This window comes from Acartia tonsa, chromosome 1 (assembly GCF_053477335.1).
Source record: "Acartia tonsa isolate MP-2025a chromosome 1, ASM5347733v1, whole genome shotgun sequence".
Classification (NCBI taxonomy): domain Eukaryota; kingdom Metazoa; phylum Arthropoda; class Copepoda; order Calanoida; family Acartiidae; genus Acartia; species Acartia tonsa.
The window spans coordinates 41,770,116-41,792,771 of record NC_137260.1 but is presented as its reverse complement, the minus strand read 5'-3'; the positions used below and the strand labels follow the sequence as shown (position 1 = coordinate 41,792,771).

General features: G+C 33.1%; 1 protein-coding gene across 2 annotated transcripts; it reads right to left on the bottom strand.

Moving 5' to 3' along the window:
* Positions 1 to 6,348: 6,348 nt before the first annotated feature.
* Nulp1 (Nuclear localized protein 1) lies at positions 6,349 to 22,630 on the bottom strand. Of its 2 annotated transcripts, XR_013880008.1 has the most exons (21): positions 22,487 to 22,630; positions 21,687 to 21,775; positions 20,942 to 21,029; positions 19,790 to 19,844; positions 19,241 to 19,355; positions 18,532 to 18,572; positions 15,688 to 15,751; positions 15,244 to 15,322; positions 14,769 to 14,925; positions 14,446 to 14,524; positions 13,764 to 13,860; positions 13,092 to 13,216; positions 12,138 to 12,286; positions 11,528 to 11,664; positions 10,852 to 10,908; positions 10,347 to 10,417; positions 9,718 to 9,863; positions 9,189 to 9,361; positions 8,376 to 8,437; positions 7,506 to 7,921; positions 6,727 to 7,126 (listed from the first exon to the last, which is right to left on the bottom strand). XR_013880008.1 is itself a non-coding variant. In XM_080162030.1 (20 exons), the coding sequence occupies exons 1-20, from the start codon at positions 22,628 to 22,630 to the stop codon at positions 7,909 to 7,911; spliced, it is 1,941 nt and encodes a 646-aa protein (XP_080018156.1). In that variant the 3' UTR covers positions 6,349 to 7,908. The 2 variants fall into 2 exon arrangements, 1 of the variants encoding a protein (XP_080018156.1); XM_080162030.1 differs by having other exon boundaries at positions 6,349 to 7,921.
* Positions 22,631 to 22,656: the final 26 nt, after the last annotated feature.

The window sequence follows — 22,656 nt, the reverse complement described above, 5'->3', positions numbered from 1 at the left end:
CCCCTCTAATTGTGACTTTTTTTCTCATTTATGAAATTATTTTATAAATTTCAAAATAGAAGGATTATATCAAGTTAAATATATCGTTTCAAATACTCTTAAACTTTGCCTCTCCTTGATTAATCAATCCAATTAATTTTGCTTTCATGGTTGTTGTCATTCTTGTTTAGGACATGAATATTGAATAATATCACTAATAAACCATTTTTATAACTTAAATCTTTAGTTTTAACTGATATATTTTATTATACCAATGTTATAAAAAGACTAAATGTTCAAATATTCATCAAAAATGAGATACTTTTTGCATAATTTTAAAATTAAGGGGAAGGTTGTGATGAAAGAAAAAAGGGGAGGAGTAGTATTAAGGAGATATTCAGAGAAGGGATAAATTTCAGTGGCGTAGCTAGGTAATATTTCAGCTGTTACTAACAATTGAATTAATTAGAAAAAAATTAGATTACTCCAAGCAAACATTTTGTTTTTCAAGGAATAGAAAATTTTTCAAAATTGAATAAAAATCCTAAGAGGATGATACAAAATGCTTAGGCAATGATCTTTGATAACTAAAATTATTTTGAAAACATGGAGGATGTTTACTCCGAGCTGGCTGCGCATATTTTCAACAAGATAGATTAGAAATGCACTGGTAGTTTTCCTTGAATTCTCAACTTGGGCCCACTAAATCTGACCTCAGCCTACCTGTAGATAAGATAGACTTATAAAACTTGCAGATACATAAGCAAGACACTAGAAAAGACTCTATCACAGTTAGCTCCGCCATAGTACTGCAGCAAAGTGAAACTTAGATAGATAGGTAGATTTGGAGATGTTAAAAATCCTCAGTTATAAGGGATATGAAACCTGGCCATTAATTAGATCCCGGCCTAATTTTCAAAGGGATAATGCAACTTTTACCATTTCCTAATTAAATGACATCAGTGGCGGACGGCTCCTATTGGCTACCGCCCTAAACCAATAGTGTTTGGTAATTTGTGCTTGTTTTGTACCAACCAATAGGCAATTGGCGGATGGCAATATAAAAATGGGGCAAAGTGCACATCATAGATCAATTTCAAAACATAAACAAATTTCCGCTTCTAAAATAATAATACTAAAACATAAACAAGTGATGTTTGATCACAACAGCTTATTTGCAATCCTGCTTAGAGTTACAAAATCAGAAAAATAACCCATAGAAAAAAACAAAATAGGAGGAATTATTTTTTTAGAATGTAAGTATCTAAGAATTTTAATTTAGTAGTTTATAAAGTAACTGTTGTATTTGGTCCATTCAAATTTTAAAAATTTCATGCAGAAATGATAACCCCCCTTAAATGAATACAAACACAAAACTAGTTCTGTATATAAATAAAAGTGTAATTAAATTCAAAATTGTTTTTATATTATTTTTATTAATTTTGTTATTATTTATTACACAGTTATTTAGGTATTTCTGTTTATTTTAAATGTAAAATTAAGTTTTTGAAGATAAAATTTAGTTATGTCTAATCTTGACATGGAACAGTTAATTTATAGAATGTTACAGAGGTACTTTTTCACTTAGACTTTATTTAATTATTTTCGACTTTAAATTTTATTAAGCAATGATAACAAAATGTTTTTAAATTCTATCTTACTCATAAATAAATTGCAAACAACACCCTAAAATTTGTTTCAGGCCAATAAGTCGTCTAAAATATTCAAATTAGTACAGTAAACAATATGAATTTTTTTTATGAGATAATACCATAATTGAAATAAAAGCCATTGACATATTTGTTCTATAAAAAGTTCTATTTTTACTTTAGACTAGCTACCTAAATTTTATTCTATACTTTATATTCTTAAGGCTTATTTAGCTATTTCATTAGAGTTGATAACAAACTAATGCACCATCCCATAACTGGTTTTTTAGGCCTAGGCTTGAAATAGGCCTGAAATAATATTTTCCTATGTTTCCCATCCCTTGTCCCTGAAAATCCTAAAAATCTGGTTTTTGACTTCATGGGCCTGTAATGAATTTTGAAACAAGTTGTCCTTGTCCTTCCATTTCAAATTCTTCTTGTACTTTTGATATTAATATTTGTTCAAAAATAATTGAGCTTGATTTTATTTGTTCTGCAAATTGGATTTAAGTATTTGTTGAAAAGAAATTTGATAAAATTAATCTTGACTTTTTTTTATTTATATATTTCCAAAGAAAAAAATGATAAAGCTTAATTTTTTGCGGCAAATTGGATTAATGTGTTTGTCATAAAGAAATTCAATAAAATTAATCCATAGAACAAATATTGTATTATTAATGTGAGGCTTTCAATGTAGACCTTACTTAAATTAAAAGTACAATGTAGATTATAAAACTGAACCTTTAACAGTCAGGCCCCTTACAGACCTTACCTCTATATTTCACATACAGAAAATAAGACAGATAAATCTGCAACTTACCCCCCCCCCCCCCTACACAGAGTTACAAATTAAATAATTATTATTTTTTTTTGTCTAGAATCATATCAAATGGCTCTTAGAATTTACCATTGTAACTTTTTTTCCAAAAAATTGTTATAGTAGTTTTTCTTTGAGTGAAGACACATAGGGAAGTTTGTCCACCACTCTTAATGTTGAATGATCTCTAAGTGGCTTGGTTTTGCTCCAGGTTCAAGACTTCTCTTAATGTTGGAAACAACACCCTACTACACAACTCTATTAAAACTCTATCTGTTTATTTAACAGAGTCTTAAAAAAAATACTTTTAGTTTAATTGTGTTTGAGCCTTTCACCAATTTAGACTTGCCTTTTAAATATGAAGTTGGGAAAAATTGTTCAATATCTTGTTGTTTCAAAGACATGGCCAGTAAAAGTATGTGCAGATGGAAAACTGAAATCAAACATTCTAAATCCTGTAACTTTAGTAATCAATATGCTATATATAGTTGCTATTATTGCTGTTATTTACTTCAGTGCAATAAATGAGATTAGGTTTGAAAAGTTAAGCCATGTGATTGACTCATTTGTAATGCCAATCTTTAGTGGCTTTGGAGTGTTTCCATTTTTCCAAGCCTTTCTGACTGTAAGTGTAAGCAGATTGGAAACGAATATATTAAACTCAACAGCTAACTTTTCAACATGCTCACTAATGACTGTGTTTTTGGTTCTATTTCTCTTCTCAGCAAGTATGATAAGTTTTCAAATTAGACTAGTTAAGTTTAAGACTGATCTAACAGATGCTGAACAACTTTTTGCCTGGATTGGTTTAATCTTTGTGGATTGTTTTCACATTTACATAGAGTTTGGGTTATTGTTTTTCTTCACTCTGTGCTGTACTTTGTTAAAAGATAAATTGGTTGAAGTTAATAGTCAAAATTCACTGAACCAGGGTGATCTAAAGAGCATAACACATTGTGCTAACCTTGTAAATGCAGCATTAGACTTGACCTGTCCCCCTATATTCTTTGTCCTTCAAGTTGCCATCATATCTGCTATGTACTTAGTAATTGTTAACATGAAAGTTTCATTTCCTTTCTCCTCAGTTATATTTTGCCTATGCCTACTGATATTTGTCAATGACTTCTTGAACAAACTTGATGAATGTTACATACTTGCTGGAAGTATTTCCTGCAGAGCTAAAGAAGAATTAGCTGGTTGCAAAAGTATGTCAGAGGTGTTGGCAATGCAGGCAGCTATCACCGAATTGGAATCATGTTTCCCATTTACTGCTATGAGATACTTTTCCCTTGAAAGAAGCACTCTGATTTCATTAGCAGCTAACACACTTACCTATATCATTGTTCTTGTTCAATTTGGAATGGAGTAAGAATACCCATGTTGACCTAGCCCTTTACACTTTTATGTTATTCTATATGTTATTGTTGTAATTGCTTTTACTATTATATAGACACATTTGTTTAAATACCTTTGTAATTTTTTTATTCTGATATTTATATTCATAATATTTTTGTTTTGTTTTTTCTTCAATTAATCTAAAATACTTGTTTTAAAATAGAGATGGTTTTATATGTATATATCTGTTCATTTATTGAATTTTTATGACCTAACTAGTAGAAGTCAACCAATTTTGGTATTTAACTGTTCATAAGTTTAATTCATAATTGACCTGTTTGCTATATATTATATAAATATGTGGATATTATGAGAGATTCTAGCGCATCCTGTTAAAATATTTATCTGAGCCAGCTAATTTAACGTTCCCTACCCCTGTTTCCTCACATGATTATGGAGAAATGTATTTACCAATATCCGATACCTATATTAGCAACCTAAATTAAAGACAGAAACTCCAGTACAAAAAATCCAAATGGTCTATATCCCATAAAAAAAATGGACCTTCAGACTTATAGGGGATTGTATTAGTAAAATAGATATTGAACGTCCTGTATAATAATTGCAACTACGCCCTTGTGACAAGTTAGTTGGTGCGGCGTGTGTGTGCCCAACAGACCAAACAATTTATAACAACAGGTGATGGATGTTTTTTTTAAAAATATTTAGCACGAAAACTTTTTACCACATTATCATTATTATACGTAGTTTTTTTACATTTACGCAAAAATGTTTTGATTTACACAATTCTTTGTTGGTTAAATATGATTATATACGCAAAAAGTACAAACAAATTTTATTTATTTGTTAGTACAAAATTATTTCAAAGTAAAAACATAAATGACTAATAATCGAACTAGCACCCCAACTAATATACAAATCTCAATGAAACCTGATGGAACTATGTAAAACGTTAATTTATCTAATCCCTAAAACATAAATAACTCCAACGTCTGAAAAAGTTTTGATTGTCAACCAGAGATTATTCTGCATATTATTAATTCCTGAGACTATTAGGATCATTTTTCTCGTATTCATTCGAATCCGGTGGATAGGAACCGGTTCTCATCAATACGAAATAATTATGTCTAGCATCGTATTATATCCAATCCAGCTTTCTACTAATATAAAAATGTACAACATAAGATTAAAACCAGTTTTTTTAGCCCCGAGGTGCGGATGTATAATTGTACATTCTGTATCCGCGGAAAGCGGTTTATAATACGATGAAAGTAATAACTATTATAAGCTCTAAAATCAAGTCTAACAAGGATGACAACATCCAAAAGTAGCGAAGATAAAACAAGTATGGATGGATAGGCATGCGGAAAAAAATGAGCAATTGAGCAATGTCATAAAAAAAAACATCGAAAAACCTTTGAAAACTTACTATAACGTGAAAACTTAGGACTCGATCTAAATTTATGTATGTATGATTAATTTGAAGCATCCCATATTCAATTATTTTTTATACTATTAAATATTGTTAAATTCATCAAATGCATTGACACTTTAGATTTGTTCGGATATGGGCTGTCATCCATGTTTTATCTTAGGCCTTGTTTTAGCTGTATTCAGGTAAGCTATTTATTACCTGTTGAGAGATATTAACCGTATGAGGTCTTAAGGTAGGTTAATATGATGACTTGACACTAATTGTGCTCTTGTTGAACTTTTACAACGGTCGCCATGACTCACTTATAATATTTTTTCGATGTAATGATTAGTTATTTTATCGCACATAGTATTATAGATAGCTTTCCGCATATATTAAAATGATATATTATAAGATTAAAACCAGTTTTGCTAGACCCGAGGGGCCAAAGCAGTGACATTAATTTTAAGATTTTAAAATATAAGTAAAAAATTGTCTGTAATACAATGCTGTACATGATTTTTCAGTATGGCTGAGAATATTTTCCGTGAAGGAAGTAGGGTAAAATTACAATTCTGAGATACACTACTTTAATCTGTGTGTATAGATGTCTGAATTAGGGCTTTGCGACCAAACATTGTCAAAAATATTTGCAATATTTTTCTGGTTGATTCAGTTTTGAAAGTTATGATATGGAAAGATGTCTGAATACACTGCATACTAGAACAGAAAACAACATTCTCATTCATATACAACTAGCAGATTGCCCCTAGAGGCCTCTATTATGGGCACTTGAAAAATGGGGGTGGAGGTGTCGACCTTTCACTATATATCTTAGTTTTAAAAGAAAAGTACATTTTGTTTTGAATGGGGGGCTATTTTTCTTTCTAGGATGAGTTGAGGCACTTTCCCCCAAAATAGTTGAAATTCTTGCCTAATCATGAAAGAAGCTTTATTGTAAAGGAAAACCATATAAGTTAATCGGTTAGCGAAATTGTACCTAACTATTATAGTAATTACCATGATAAGTTTAAATTCGATAGGACAATACTAACGTGCATGAATTAACAATAAGGGCTAATTGTTACGGACGGACCGACCCTGATTATAGCAATACTACGCCTTTAAAAATATTTATAACATTTAAGACATATATTTAAAACATACACACTAAATATAAACAGATAGAAAAACAGTAAAAAATATATTATCACAAGTAATATGAAGCAGTGAAAATTTTACTATTGTAGTAGCGCAGTTATTCTACAACTAGGACATGCTATGTCATACCAAATGACAGTTTCAGTAAATTAAATTTTTATTTAGGTAGCTTTTCAAAATTGAAAAAAAAGATAAATTGCTTAAATATATTACAATGCATAATCATATGCTACGAAATCGTTTCGATGAATTGACAATAATTTTAAGAATTCTGAGAAAAATATATTGTTATTGCTGTACTAATACTTGTTATTAACATAGACGTTCTAGTTAAATATTTCAACTCAGAGTTTTATAATATTTTTTTCTTATTGTAGATAGATGATAAATTTATCTTACAAGCTAACATTAACAAACAGGGATACAGGGATGGGATAAGGAGCAGTTAATTCAATTTCAGATTTATCTAGAAAAATTGTCTGCTAGTAATTTGTGTTGATTATGTTCAGTAAAATGTGCCAGCTTTCTATGCGCCAGTCCACAAAGTCTTGAAAACTAGCCGAAATAAGAAAAGTTGTATTGTTTCGAGTACCCAAAGACCAGGACAGCCAGCAATATGAATTTTAGATCCATTGGCCAATCCCTAAACCCCCAAATTCAGCCAGAACCAAATTAAGATGTTAAGCATCTAAATTCTACACATTGTGTTTCACTATACAATTGTTAATATGTTAACTTTAAATATTTATACTTTTTGGGTCAAGTACGGTTGACGATAAAATGTTACTGGTAACGAATACCTCCAAAAATGTATGAACTTTAAAGGCTGCTAAAGGCCAAACAGAGGAACGTATAGATTTTTAATAGACAAAATAAAGCCTACAAATAATATAGATTAGTCATTAATGAAAAATGCACAGTTATCACGAAAAAGTGAATGCACGAAAAAGACTTAATTTACACGTTTTTTCTTGAGTTAAGCTTTCATTGTGCATGATTGGATCTTGGCCATTCGATATTATTTGTAGGCCTTCTTATGCCGCTCACCACGGTGTGCTGGCATGTCATGTACGTTCAGCCGTTAAAATCCATAGATTTTTGGAGATATTCGTTACCACTAACATTTTACCCTGAACTGCAGTAGATCCATACTTTTTAAATAAAATCATGTCAAAATATTCATTTTCTTATGCCTTGAGACAATAAATTATTAAATAATAATCACAAGATTAAGTAAAAAAACATTAAAGTTTTAAGCCAATGAATGTGAGAATGTGTTTGTAACATTGGATAGTGTAATTTTTTTATTTTTATTTTAATATTTATGGAAAGTTGTTTGTAATACGATACAGTACATGATTTTGTAGTATTGATTAGAACCGGTTATAATCAAGAGGACAATAAACGGTTTCGAAGCCATACTTGGAAAATATTTCTGCTGGTTTTCACCTTCATAACAAATAAATTATTTCTATTAACATTGCTCTTGATATTGAGATGGTATAATCAATAAATCTGCAAAGTTGCCTCTTCTAATCCCATTCACTGAAATATAAATTTTGTTTCATTTGTTCATGTGAAAAGGAGTAGAGCTATAGATGATAAAAAAACTACCACTTTGGTTGTATAAAATTTGGAACTACAAGTTTTAAACCAAGAAATCAAAAATGAAAAAAAAATCAAATTGGATACCAGTGTAATTTACAATTGATTATCTCCTTTCTCCCCAAGTAAAACGAAAAACTATGTCCTAATGAATGGGGGATTAGTTAAAAGATTGGATTTATTATTACCTGGATCTTACACCAGATTATCATTGTACTCTAATAAATTAAAAGTTGTAGCCGACTAAAATAACGATTCCTTTCCCTTCTACTAGATAAAAGAACTTACTAATAAATGATGTCAATGTTAGCACCCTAAATTGACGACAATTTTTCCCTTGTCAATATATCCACGTGTATCCTATATCCTTTATTATTATAACTAAAATATTTACCCTGGAGGAATGTCGTCTTCACTGGCCTCGTCTCCAGCCTCCCCGTGGGCTCCATCGACCACCTGAAGCAAATACAAATTTAGCAGATTTTCATAAATTCATGGCTTTAAAGGTGATTTTAAGGGATAGACGTACAATTGTGGAGGTAAAGAAGTGTTCCCGTCCCCTAAAACTTTGAAACCCTTCATTTCAACCTCCTAAAACTTTTTTAAAAATACATTAGATTACCCCCCTTAAACGTTTAAAATCTCTTATTCTACCCCTCTAAAAATATTAAGCTTGGACGTTCATGCTTAAGGGAATAAACAATGGACGATAAATTGAACATTTAACTGCAGATTAGATTTATTAGTGGAAAGTTTGGACATAAGATTAATAAAATCCTTAAAGTTATTTTAGTCAACGAGTAAAAGAACGTGTTGATTAAATTTTACGGACGAGTATGACTTTTAGTCCAGTGACTCCTTTATATACTTTACAGTTTTTAATAAAATGTGTAATTTAAGCAGTCTTATTCTTGTTCTTTTTTCCTATCAGCTTTTATTAATGAAACAGGGTATCTATAAATAAGTTTATCTGTAAAAAACAAGCTTGCTTAGCACTCTATACGGTGAAAAATAGTTCCTGGAAAAAGCCATCGAGGTAGCACCGCTATTTTACGAAATGTAATTTCAAGATAATTTTTACCCCTTTTTCACCACAGAGGAGTGAGAAAAACGTGCATTTAATAAAGTATAAATATATTCATAAATTATAGAACACATACTAAAAAGTCACAAGATTATGTAATCTTAAAAAAAAATATTTATCTACCTCAATATTTCCAAGTAAATCTCTTAGGGCACCGACAAGACTCTGAACAGAGTTGCGGAGGTCCACACCTCCCTCAGCCCCGCCCTGTGCCTCCCCGGGAGGGGGCAGGGGCTCCTCAGGGTTGAAGTTGGGCAACAGTGACCGGAAAAACAGACGCAGCGAGCTGGGATCATCTAAAAGATAAAATATTCTTTCATTTCTAAGTTTGATATCGCAGAGTTTCATCAATTATAAAAAGTATTGATTTTTTGTCTTAAGCTAAAGATCTCGTATTGCTGGTCTGAAAGGTTTGGGCTTCTAGGTGAAGCTTTAACAATGTCTTGGATCTTCCTGAACATCAAACCCTCATCTAGATGGTATTTGAGAAGCAACTATTTAACTTCAATAATGTATTCCGTATTCCTAAAATTTTTAATATCTGTGGTTGACTGAAACACAGACGGTCAGAAAATTTTACTTTTACTTTTTTAATAATTGGCGGAAAAAAGTTTAAACAATAAGCCTATAAACAAAAAGAAGTAAAAATTACCCAGAACAGTCTGTTGCCTGGGTGGCGCAGTGTATGTGTTGATGCTATCCACTGGAGGAACAGGGTCCCAGGATGTGGCCGCTGCTCTGGTAAGGTTGCCAGGTAGAGCAGACACCACGCTGGGAAATTCAGACATAATCACATGTCTAAAAGAGAAAATTGATAAGTTGTTTAATAAGATTACATACAAGGAAAATTATGTTGATAAACTGCACAGCAAATATATCAACAAAATGAAAACTGTAAGATAAAGAATCCTTTCATTGCTTAATTTACCCATCAAAAAAAGAAAGTTTTATGGCAATATCAATAAGTTAGTAAGAAAATAGATGTAGAATATACGTGGATATTAAGTCTAGGGAAAAATTATCATCAATTTAGATTGTTAACATGCGAGGTCTTGCATTGGACAGTTCGTTCATCTAGTAGGAGGGGAAGGGGTAAAAGGGTGAAGTGGAAATCGTTATTTTAGCCCGAGGCGTGTATCACTTTATGAGGAAACATGAAAATCTAGTGTAAAATACAATCATCCTAGTAATAAAATATCCATTACTAAGAATGGTATTTTATGAATAAGTATGATTTATTTATTACATTTTATAATCAGCCAATAAACATAATTATATTACCTATGAATATTTCTTGGAAGTCCCTGGTATCTTATCCTTCTATGTTCTATACTTTGTGTCACCCTCTCAACCTAAAAATAAAAAATATAAAGCTCAGGTATTAATTTTAGGTCCGTAAAAGGTCCAAAATGATTAACCATTTGCAATGAAGGATAATAATATTCGTGTAAATTAAGTAACAGATTAAAAAGTAAAATAAAAATTTGGCGGCTTAAAGTGCCTAGTCAAGCACAGAACCCTTATTTTTAAATAAATTGGGAATAAGAGGGAGAGCCTGGTAGTTTTACGTTTGTTTGTTTATTACATATTAGGTCAGGTAATATTCGTTACTGGGAGTGGGTAGCCCCATAAGGTTAAGGCCTCCCTAGTCGGTTTAGCATAAAGAAAAAAAATATCTCCCCTAGTTCTCAATCTATTTCAACAATAGTTGGGAACAGTGATCGATATGCACTTGGAGGGAAAGCATGAAAAACTTCCAAATTAAAATAATTAATGAAAGTGTTACCTTCTTATCAATAAGGCTTATAACAGCAGTACAATTTCTTTCTAACCAAGGCAAAACCTAGAATACAAAATAAAAGGTTAAAAAGGATAAGTAATTTCTGTTTATCATGAAATTTTACAGTGGCCAATTTTATTAATTTAATCAAAGAAATACTAATATAAGATAATAATATCTTAATCTAAACTAAGAATCCTTATTTTGGTTTGGTAATTCAACATTTTCAAAAAAAAACTTAGTTACAATTCTTTAGTTTGAACATGATGCATCCCTTTCTTTACTCCTTTAGATTTAAATTATTTGTTTAAAAGTTTGGCCATTGATGTTTGCACAACTAATGAAGATTTAATTAAAGTACACAAAGATATTAACTTAACAATACAATTTAAAACCTGGATACAAGGATAAAGTCAGGATATACCAATGTCCCCAAAATCACTTCAACATTAATTACACTAGTTCCCAAAGTTTTAAATTAACGTTTTCTTATTCGTTGGCTTGGAAACTTTTGGGAACTTTCACTAACTTGATTGGTTGTTTTTTTCAGTTGAGTGTTCAAACGTTTCGACTACTTATTTTATTTCACAGAAGGGGTAATTTTGTGTGTCATCATTGGGGATGTACATCAATTTACCGGCCATTGTCTTATCCCTTTAGATCCCTGATTTCCATGTCTCACCTCTGGTTCTTTCCAGCAGTGATAAGTCCTGTGGACATACAGGGAGCATAGTGTAGCCAGAGCCGCGGGGGTTGATCTTGTGTCCATGAAGTAGGTGTGAGTGCACACGTTCATGGGCACGTCGATACTGCATTTGTCTGTAAAGAACAAGGATAACAACATCAATAAAATTGAAGTTTAATTAATCAGTCAGACAAGAACGATAAACGAACATTAATAAAGAGTAGGTAACGACTCATTTAAAAGTTTAAAATTACTCAAAGTAAAGGGCGCTTCATTTGAAAACAATTAAAGACTTGATTATAGAGGTACTTCGCATAATACCGAGTGGTGTTCCTAGGAATCAATATTCCAAATATCAAGAATTATTATATAGCATGAAATATTTCGTTTAAAAAAGCATAAAATCTAATTCTGACGTGCCGAAATTGATAAGAGCTATCCGTTACGGACGTACGAAGTAACCCTAATTATAAAAAAAGCTTTACCTTTATATAGATTCAAAGGGATTGTAAATGGGGGTGTTTATACTATCCAAAATAAATAAGAAAACACATAAAAATTTATTTTGCCATTCTTACTAAAATGGTATCTTTTCCATAATTCATACCTAGCAGAGGGAGAAGAACATCAGGAAAGCTGATAAGAGCATCCTGTAACAGCTTATCAGCTGTTTCTAACAGCTTATCATCAGCCAGCGACAGCTGGAAGGTGGCGAGGGCAAGGCTGTACACCAGATTTGGGAGCTGATTCAAGTTTCTAAATAAAGTTGTAATTGATTAGATTCAATCTTTATTAATGAATAGTTTTGTCAATTATTGAATCTTATTTAATTCGTACTTTTTGCTGTACTTTGTTTGATTATTGATAGTTAGGTCTTTCGTAGCTTATCTTACAACTACCGGCTACGCCCCTAGAGGCCTCTAGGGGCACTTGAGGAGGAGAGAGTCGAATTTAATAATTCAATTTCTTATTTTAGATTTTAAAAGAAAAAGTTAAAAAAAATTTACGTTTGACGTTTATTTTTCGTTGAACTCTCTTTCTAAAATTGAGAAATTTAAAAAAAATTTAATTTCTCTAGGGAGGGTGGTGGTACCCTCCCCCAAAATAGTTATAAACCTTCCCGGGACATATGAGAATCTACCCTGTTAAGGAGAACCCGATCGGTTCAGCGATTAGCGAGATCCTTCGGTACAAACATACAAACACACAGACAAACATCCTGTTACTTTATTATAAGGATTTCCAAAAAGCGTAGCTCCATATTTAAATAAGTTAGCTTCACTCTTATTGGATGTTTCTCTCCTATGTCAAGATTTTAAAGAAAGCAAAGTGTTTCATCTCATTAATCTATAGACAACAACCCATTTGACTTGAGGGCAACCAAACTAAGTCTGGAAATTTAACTGAATAGGTTTTATTTGTTGTTATTACTGCTATGCCATACATCTGACAAAGTGACGTAGATAGGGCACAATGTGTTACGTGTATAATTAATGTTATGGCTCTGTTTTTTAGAAGATTCGAACCAATTAACAGATGTTAAAAATATTATTGAACCAACCTCTTCTTTTCAAGAAGGGTATAAAAATCTCTGAGCCACTGGTATTCTCTTGCCCTGAGAGCAAAGAAATCCACCATCAATATTCCAGCCATAGGGTCCTCTTTTGGGTCAAGATTTAATAAAATCTAGAGAAAAAACAACTATTTTTATGTATTTTAATTATTTTTTTTAGAGCAAAATAACAAATTAAAGATAGTATATAGGTGCTAACGACTTTTTTGTTCTAAAGCTTGTAATAACTTGTAAATTTGCTTTGCCAAAGAGATTGGTGTTATTGTAAACTTAAAGTTCTCAAAATAGCCTAAAACCTGCCATTAAGCTTCCCTGAAAATTGTTATACAGTATTAGCCTCAGTTTTTAGATCTTAGCGTAAATACAATTACAGAAAATATAACAGCAGTTCTATAGCATGCTCTGGAAGATACAAAACTGATGTGATGGAACTGGTCTAACCTTTGTTAGTTCTAGGGCAGTTCTGTAGCATGCTCTGGAAGATAAGAAACCGATGTGATGGAACTGGTCTTACCTTTGTTAGTTCTAGGGCAGTTCTGTAGCATGCTCTGGAAGATACAAAACCGATGTGATGGAACTGGTCTTACCTTTGTTAGTTCTAGGGCAGTTCTGTAGCATGCTCTGGAAGATACACAACTGATGTGATGGAACAGGGCTTACCTTTGTTAGTTCCAGTGCAGTTCTATAGCATGCTCTGGAAGATACAAAGCTGATGTGACGGAACAGAGCAATGAAAAATGATCGGTTTTCTTGACGCCTAAAGAAATTTTAATTTAGTTTTCTTGAAAGCAAGTTTTAAAAGCAAATGAACAAACTTCCTAATTCTATAATATTCCAGTAATATGGCAAATTAAAATACAATGACTCGTATGAATAAGAATTATTAAAACATAAAATCATAAATGAAATTATCATTTGGCAGTGTTTTTCAAGTTTTCTATCATAATCAGTTAAATAAAAACAAACAAAATAAAAGTTAAATAGCACAGTTATTTTCAAATCAACAAATTGTAAGATACTTTAGATTTATATGCTAACAAGGATTGGTAAGAACTTGAGGTATTATCCTCTAAGAAATATTTTTTTTTCTCAATTTTTTTGCCTGCCTAGCCTCAGCGCTCGACCCCTTGCCTGCCTAGCCGCAGCGCTCAGCCCTCTACCCTGCCTAGCCGCGGGCGCTCGGCTCCCTAGCCTATAACCTAACCGAAACTAATTGTAAAAAAATTGTTTTTCTCAAAATTGAAAAAGAGATAACGCCGAACTTGATAAAAAATGTAAGTAGATATGCTTTAGATTATTCTTGACTTCAACAAGATTATAAAAATTAAAATATAAAACTTACTTATAATCTAGATGACAATTAGTGTTGGCTAGTGAAAATGAAAAATGGAACGATGACTCCAGGACGTATAATGTTCTCTCTGAAAATAAAATTGATTCAAAATAAATAAATATTTATTAATTCTTGTATATATATTTTATGAAAGCTTCTCTAAGATTTCAGTATTTCCACCGCTTAGGAACGCTTTAATCTGTTTAATGCACTAATTCTGAACCATATCTCTTACATTTCTCTTTTCAATTAGGCTCAGTAATTTTTGTCATAAAAGCTACGTTTGTCATTAAGGTACATTTGTCATGAAAGGTACAATAAGAGAATCTTACCTATTAATTCAGCCGCCATAGCCGAATCTTCTCCCATCTTACAAATCTCTGAAAGCTGAAGCATGCTGTCTATGTGCATAGGGTTCTTGTTCAGTATGTTCATGATCCGCCTGTGGTCCATACTCTCAACAGCTGATAGAAACTCCATCTGTACAGTCTTTACAAAAAAATGAAAAGAATTAAGTATTGAAATATTTGTTTTAAAAGAGTTTAATACTACTAAAATTTAATTTATTAAATTCATTCTGTTGGGTAATAGAAATGACAATGCCAATGAAGATTAGGCATACTGTGCTAAGCAAACTTACCGATATCTGTCTTAAGGTCTGTAAAACATGAACATAGACAAAAAAGGTCACATTTGTACCTGGTACTGTGGTGAATGGTCCCAGGTAAACCAGTTTCCATCCTGGTCACTTTCTATATTCCTCATGGATACTCTAGAGTTATTGTTCTTAGTATATAGTATACTAACCTGGTACTGTGGTGAATGGTCCCAGGTAAACCAGTTTCCATCCTGGTCACTTTCTATGTTCCTCATTGAGAGTCCAGTTCTAAAGCAAATATTAACATGAGAGTAGGTAATGAATTTGCGAATGCAGCATTTATTTTTGTTTGATTAATTATCAATATATCACACTAGTTTCTGAGCCCAGGCATCTAGGGGCTCTGTATTCAAATAGATAGAAAAGGGCAAAAACAGCCTAGAAGAGGCTAGAACCATTCCAAAATAAAATGGCCTAAAACCATCCCTAGACCTAAGTCAAGCTTCCCTAGAATGGAGAACTCAATAAGTTTAGTAGTTATTAAAATCTTATGCTACAGCCAAAAAATCTTAACTACTTTGCATAATAGAATATGTTGCTAGTTGAAGTAAAACTATCTTGGTTGTATTTTTATCAAGAATAAATTAACTTACTTTGGGTTTGGCCAAGAGGGCTTTGGTGTCACAAGAACAGATCCACGTTGAAGGGTTCGAGCACCTAAAATCAATGATTAATATTAAGATTTCTATTAAGAATGTTTGTCATTTTAAAGTATTTAAATAGGGAGGGCGGATGTGCCACTTTTAGAAACCAAAAGTAAAACGCGCATGATCTCAGCCCATAAAAGAGTTACAGCTTTAAAACTCGGCACAGCTGTTGCTTTTGTGGAGAACAATATGGAACTATGAAGAAACGGCGACGTAACCGCCGCTCCCGCCGAAAACAGCCGTTTCCCACCGAATTTTTTTTATGCCTTTACTCGCCATAATAGACAATTTTCAATTATCTGAGATAAACTTTTTTTTCATAAAAAATTCCCTTATATTTTCTCTTGACACTTGAAAGATTTTACACTTTACATTTTTTTTCTCATAATTTTTAATTTGAAATATTACAAGTGTCACGTGAAAATAAAAGGGAATTTTTATGAGAAAAAAAGTTTATCTTAGATGATTGAGAACTGTATAATTTGGCAAAAAAGGCAAAAAAAATTCAGCGGGAAACGGCGGCATTCGACGGGAGCGGCGGTTCCGTTTCTTCACAGTTCCATATTGTTCTCCACAAAAGCAACTGCCGTGCCGAATTTTAGAGCTATAAATAAGTCTTTTATGCACTGAGATCTTGCGCATTTTACTTTTGGTTTAAATAAGTGGCACATCCGCCCCCCCCCCCCCCCCTAGATATACCACACTTTTCTGGGATCTTGCCAGATCAAGTATCAACTGTGGGGAATATCAAAGGATGACTCCATGCAAAATTTGAGCCTGATCCGGCCAAAACCGGCCGTGATTTTTATAAAAAACCGGTTTTTTCCCGGTTTTTAGAGGGTATCTGTAGATCGATTCAGCTGGAGCAAAACCGGTTAAAGATACAAAAAATTTTACTTCACATGAAATTTAGCCAATGCAATTGCCTACAAAAATGTACTTCATCATCAACTTGATTTGACAACTCTTTCCCCTCCTAAATGTCCATTAAAACCTCGGAAACGGCAAAAATCGCCAACAATCACGCCTTCGGCGGTGAATAACGGCTAAACGGTCAGCCTGAGGCGAATCAAACATAAGTAAAGAAATGTCCGCCTCAAAAAGTTGTTCAACATTAAAGAGATGCTTGAAGTCTCTAAAACGACTCCTTCCCCTCCTTTAAGGGGAAAAACTGAAAAAACGGGATTTTCAAAAGTATGACCACTTCATGGGTGTGGGGGGCACTTAACCCGTCACCCCAGGGTCACCAAATATAAAGTCTAGGCGGCCCACAATGCTGAATTTTCACCAAGTGAAAGTCTTGTGTCATTATCTCTTATGAGAAAAAAGTTATTAATTAATTAAAATTTCAAATTGTGATTTTTTGATGGATTTCTTTGATGAAATGACAGGCCTGTCAATTTTTAGGCCATTTTTTGCGGTTTTTGGCCTGTCACGCCCAAACGGTTTGATATAATCTCACGGGACCTTTTGCCCAACCTAAGTCTGGTTATTTGTGAGGTCTAGGGAAAAAAATCAGACTTACGCAAAAGATTATAATAATAATCTTTACACAGAAAAATGGCACAAGGTGAGGGTTTCAGGGGGCAAAATGAGCCGACCAGCGATTTTTGACGGTGCGCAGCAACGTCGTGCTTCATCCAATCCAGGATTTTTTTTTCTTAGACCTCACAAATAACCAGACTTAGGTTGGGCAAAAGGTCCCGTGAGATTATCTCAAACCGTTTAGGCGTGACAGGCCAAAAACCGCAAAAAATGGCCTAAAAATTGACCGGCCTGTCATTTCATCAAAGAAATCCATCAAAAAATCACAATTTGAAATTTTAATTAATTAATAACTTTTTTCTCATAAGAGATAATGACACAAGACTTTCACTTGGTGAAAATTCAGCATTGTGGGCCGCCTAGACTTTATATTTGGTGACCCTGGGGTGACGGGTTCAGTGCCCCCCACACCCACGAAGTGGTCATACTTTTGAAAATCATGTTTTTTCAGTTTTTCCCCTTAAAGGAGGGGAAGGAGTCGTTTTAGAGCCTTCAAGCATCTCTTTAATGTTGAACAACTTTTTGAGGCGGACATTTCTTTACTTATGTTTGATTCGCCTCAGGCTGACCGTTTAGCCGTTATTCGCCGCCGAAGGCGTGATTTTTGGCGATTTTTGCAGTTTCCGAGGTTTTAATGGACATTTAGGAGGGGAAAGAGTTGTCCAATCAAGTTGATGATGAAGTACATTTTTGTAGGCAATTGTATTGGCTAAATTTCATGTGAAGTAAAATTTTTTATATCTTTAACCGGTTTTGCTCCAGCTGAATCGATCTACAGATACCCTCTAAAAACCGGAAAAAACCGGTTTTTTATAAAAATCACGGCCGGTTTTGGCCGGATCAGGCTCAAATTTTGCATGGAGTCATCCTTTGATATTCCCCACAGTTGATACTTGATCTGGCAAGATCCCAGAAAAGTGTGGTATATCTACCCCCCCCCCCCATCTTTAAAATGAAGTGTTTAAATCCTACCTAATCAAGTAGAAAACCACTGCTCTTTTAATAACCTTTTTTTATTGGGTATCTAACCGTTTGCCTTCTCTTAATCTCCCTTTCTGTATTACATATCATTATGATTTATTTAAACAAATAAACTAACAACCATCCTTGAGCCCATTTTAAGCTTCTTTAAAAGTTCTGTAATTCTTAACGGAGAGACAATAAACTTTACCACTTTTTCTCTCCAAGATTTTGTTGCTGCACATCTTTTAGATATTGCCATTCTAGTTATTAATAAAGTTTCACCTCTTTGTTTCCTTGAACGATTATTTTCTGACTGAACAACTCTAAAACAAAAAAATAAAAATCAACATTTAACATTCCGTTTCATCAAAGTTTCATTCTAAGGTTAATAACATTAAAGGAAAGCAAGTTATTACATCTCATATATGATTTTGCAATGCTCCTATGCCCTAATATCTCCGATTGAAAATTACCCGTACAAATCATAATGTACATCAAGTCTAATACTATTTTGTCCTCTCATAAAAAAATATGGATGAAATTGTGTTTTTACAGGGAAAATGTAATTTTCTAAGCTGCTATAAGATATGGTGATTCTTTTCACTGCTTGGCGTCAACTCTGTAAATTACTTTGTCCGTCTATAATGCGGCCTTGAGGCTTCATATCTATGCTTTAATACTTATGTATGACGGAATCCTTGATGTAAAAATATAAGTACAAAATCTTGCTAGTTAAAATTTAAAATGGATGTAGAATATAAGTGGTTAGTTATTATAACAAGGGAAAAATTGTCGTCAATTTATGTTGCTAACATGGAACTAATTCATTGGCCAGTTCGTTTATCCATTAGAGGGAAGCGATGGGGTAACGGGGGTCGAAAGAAAAATCGTTATTTCAGCCCACTGCGAGTTTCACTTTATAAATTATAAGAGTATATAAAATGTTTGGTGTAAGATCCAAGCTATGTTATATCAATTGTAAAAGACCTACCTGGACCCAAATATTCTCTTCATTTCATTCTCCGGATTAAGAAACTTATTCTCAACTCTGAGAAGATTTGTAATAAGATTATCGTCCTTAGTTTCATAGCTATCTCTCTGTTGCACTATAAAATAAAAGTTCATTAGTATTTGATTTAGGCAAGAAACTAAAGGGATAGATAAGACAATGGTCGATAAATTGTTGTACATCCACAATAATGATACATTCTGTAGATAAAGCGTTTGGACACCCAACTTAATGAACCAATATCAGAATCCCCCAAAGTGGTTAATTCAACAAATAAGAAATCGTTAATAAAACTTTGGGGACTAGTGTAATAAATAGACCATTGTTCCCTCCCTTCATCACTGGATTTTATATTTTTATTTATAGTAATAGGATATTCATTTGTTGCATCAATTTCTACCGGATTCAAACAGGTTTTCGAAAAGAAAAGTCTCATCGCTTTATTTGTAAGGTGTCTAAAAAACGCAGATAAATGATAATAACTTTCACAGTATTTCTCCCCTTTAGCTCTACTTTTATCATTAAGATTACCTTCATTAGCTACTGGTCCTAATGTGCTTTCCACCCATCTTACACTTGCTTCAACCTAAATAAAATATTTTCTCGTTTTCATTCTAATCCGGTGGATAGGAACCGGTTCTCATCCATACGAAAAAACTATGTCCAGCATCGTATTATATCCAGCTATCTACGAATAAAAAAATGTACAATCATAAGATTAAAACCAGTTTGTTTAGCCCGTTCTTTCGTCACCTTGTAGTTAAAAAAAAATGTTTTAATCTTATAATTGTACATTCTATATCCGCGGAAAACTGTTTATAATACGATGAAAGATATAACTATTATTATTCTTCAGTTTGACTTTAATAAAGAGGAGTTTTTTAATGCAGCAGCAACCATCTCGTAATCAGTGAGCAAATGGCACTTAGAATTCGAATTTCGATCTGAACTTTTGCATGAGTAATCCTTGTTAGGTCTATTTTCCCTAAATTAAACAAAAAGTTGGAAAAGTAACGGCTGGCGGCTCAGCCGTTTTTTGCCTATTTTCAGGGTAAATCCATCATCAATTACGTAGGAATTAACTTTTTAAAACATATTTTTAGTTTAATTCATGTTAAATGATAGCAATAACCATTTTTAAAAATTCAAGTACCAACAGCTACCGTCTAGAACCGTTTGATAGCGTTTTGGAGTGGCAAAGAGTATTATGTGGAGATAGGTTTCGTGACAAATTTCCACTATATAGATACAAAAAAATGGCAAAACGGCTGAGCTGCCAGCCGTTACTTTTTCAACTTTATGTTCGATTAAGGGAAAATAGACCTACAAAGGATTACTTATGCAAAATTTCAGATGGAAATTCGAATTCTAAGTACCATTTGCTCACTGATTACGAGATGGTTGCATTAACCCCCCCCCCCCCCTCCAAAGAGTTGATTGAAAATCATGCAAGTATTCTTTTGCTTACCTTGTCATTCTTTATTTAATTTCACTTTGAATTTTGAGATATACAAGTTTAGATAGTGAAAAAATCAATTTCTCAAGTAAAGAGTTAGCTTAAGTTTAGTAAGGTAAGGTTTATTTTAGTTATTAGTTAGATTGGAAATTGGATATCACCATGCCTTGATTGTCTATTTCTGTCCAATGTACATAAACTTTCAATAAAATATAGTATCTGTTTACCTCATCTAAATCCAGATTATCTTCACTACTCCTGGCTCCAATACCCTTCTTGCCAGGAGGCTTTTTCTTCCTACGCTTCTTTATCTTTCTAAAAATACAAAAAGAAATTAAATATCTACCTACCTAGATAAGAGTTAACACAAAACACAATTAAACTTGAATAAGGTTTTAGAGGAAGATTAGTAAGTTTAAATAATCTTAATTCTGCAAATCTGGATTAATAAATCTCTTTTGTTGTTCAAACTAACAGTATTCAAAATTTTCCAGTAATAATTCTTGTCTAAAAAGCAGTGTTTCGGAGCTGGCGCCGGGAGCCGCCATATTTTGCTGGAGCCGGAGCCGTAATTTTCGTTAAAAAACGGCTCCGGACTAGATAAATAAAGAGATTTTTTATAAATCATAATTTGGTAACTCTGTTTTGTCATGTGCAAATGCCCTTTTTAAGTTTTTCAAGTCTATTTTTATCAAAAATTGAACTTTTAAAACCTTCAAAAGTCAAAAATAAAAAAATATTTTTTATGGGGAAAAAAAATATGTCGAGTTTTTCTTGATTTTAGGTCGGAGCCGGAGCCGCACCAAAATCAAACGGCTCCGAAACGCTACTTAAAAGGGATAATTTTGTATATTTTAATTTCATCAATAAACTTTAAGATTCCTCTGTTTATACCACATCTTTTGCGCGCAACGGAAAACCTTTACACAAACGAAGCTACTCTATAAGACTTTAAAAAATGTAAGTGCTTACTTTGTTGTCTCTTGTTCTGTTTCATGCCTCGAACTTTCATCTCCGTCGTCTTCCTTCACCTCCGTATCGGAACAGGAAGCTCCAAGCAACTGAACAGTAAAAGAAAAGTTAATGAACTAAAGCTTTTCCTTCTGCTCCTTTCAAATCATATTCGTAACACTAAAGTTTTCTATTAACCATTTAACACTCTTTTGGAAGGTATCAAACTTGCTTCTAATTTTACCGACATCTTTTATTTTTACTAGCTTAATAAAGCATTAAAATCAGGGTTGGCATATTGAGGACTTTTTTCGATAACGGGCCGCCCGATTGCCCAAAAGGGTTTGGAGCGGGTTTTGGACTAATGTCGTAAAAAGCATAAAAAAAAGATATAAAATAGCCTAAAACAAAACAGAGACTTATTATTAGAAATAAAATAGCCTAAAACCGTCTCAGGACCTATAAAAGCTCCACTGGAAAGGAGAACCATCGGTTTAGCGGTTAGCAAAATCCTAGATACAAAAAAGCTCTTTTTTACCCCCCCCCCCCCTCCCCTAAACGGGGGGTGCCCAAATCTGCCCAAAAGGACCGATAAATGGCGGCCAAAAACCGCCCGCCCGATATGCCAACCCTGATAAAAATGTTTTCTCCTACTTGTAGATAATGATTTTTCTACCTAATTTCATCCAGTGTACTATTTACTGTAAATTTGTATTTCAATCATTTTGCAAAAAAAAACTTTATTATTAGGTAGGTATGGTTCAAAATCGCAAAATTTTATTTTAAAAACTCAAGTATCTAACATATAATATTTTATTTACCAATGAAAATGCATTTCTGGGGGCATTAAAAGTCCTTTGAGGGACAACATCATCCTCGCCCTCATCATCAACCTCAGGGGTGGGGAGGCCTAGCCCACCCAACCCCTGGGCCTCCTGCAACCTTCGCATGGCCCGACTAGACATTTTAGTGCATTTTTTTACCCTGAAAA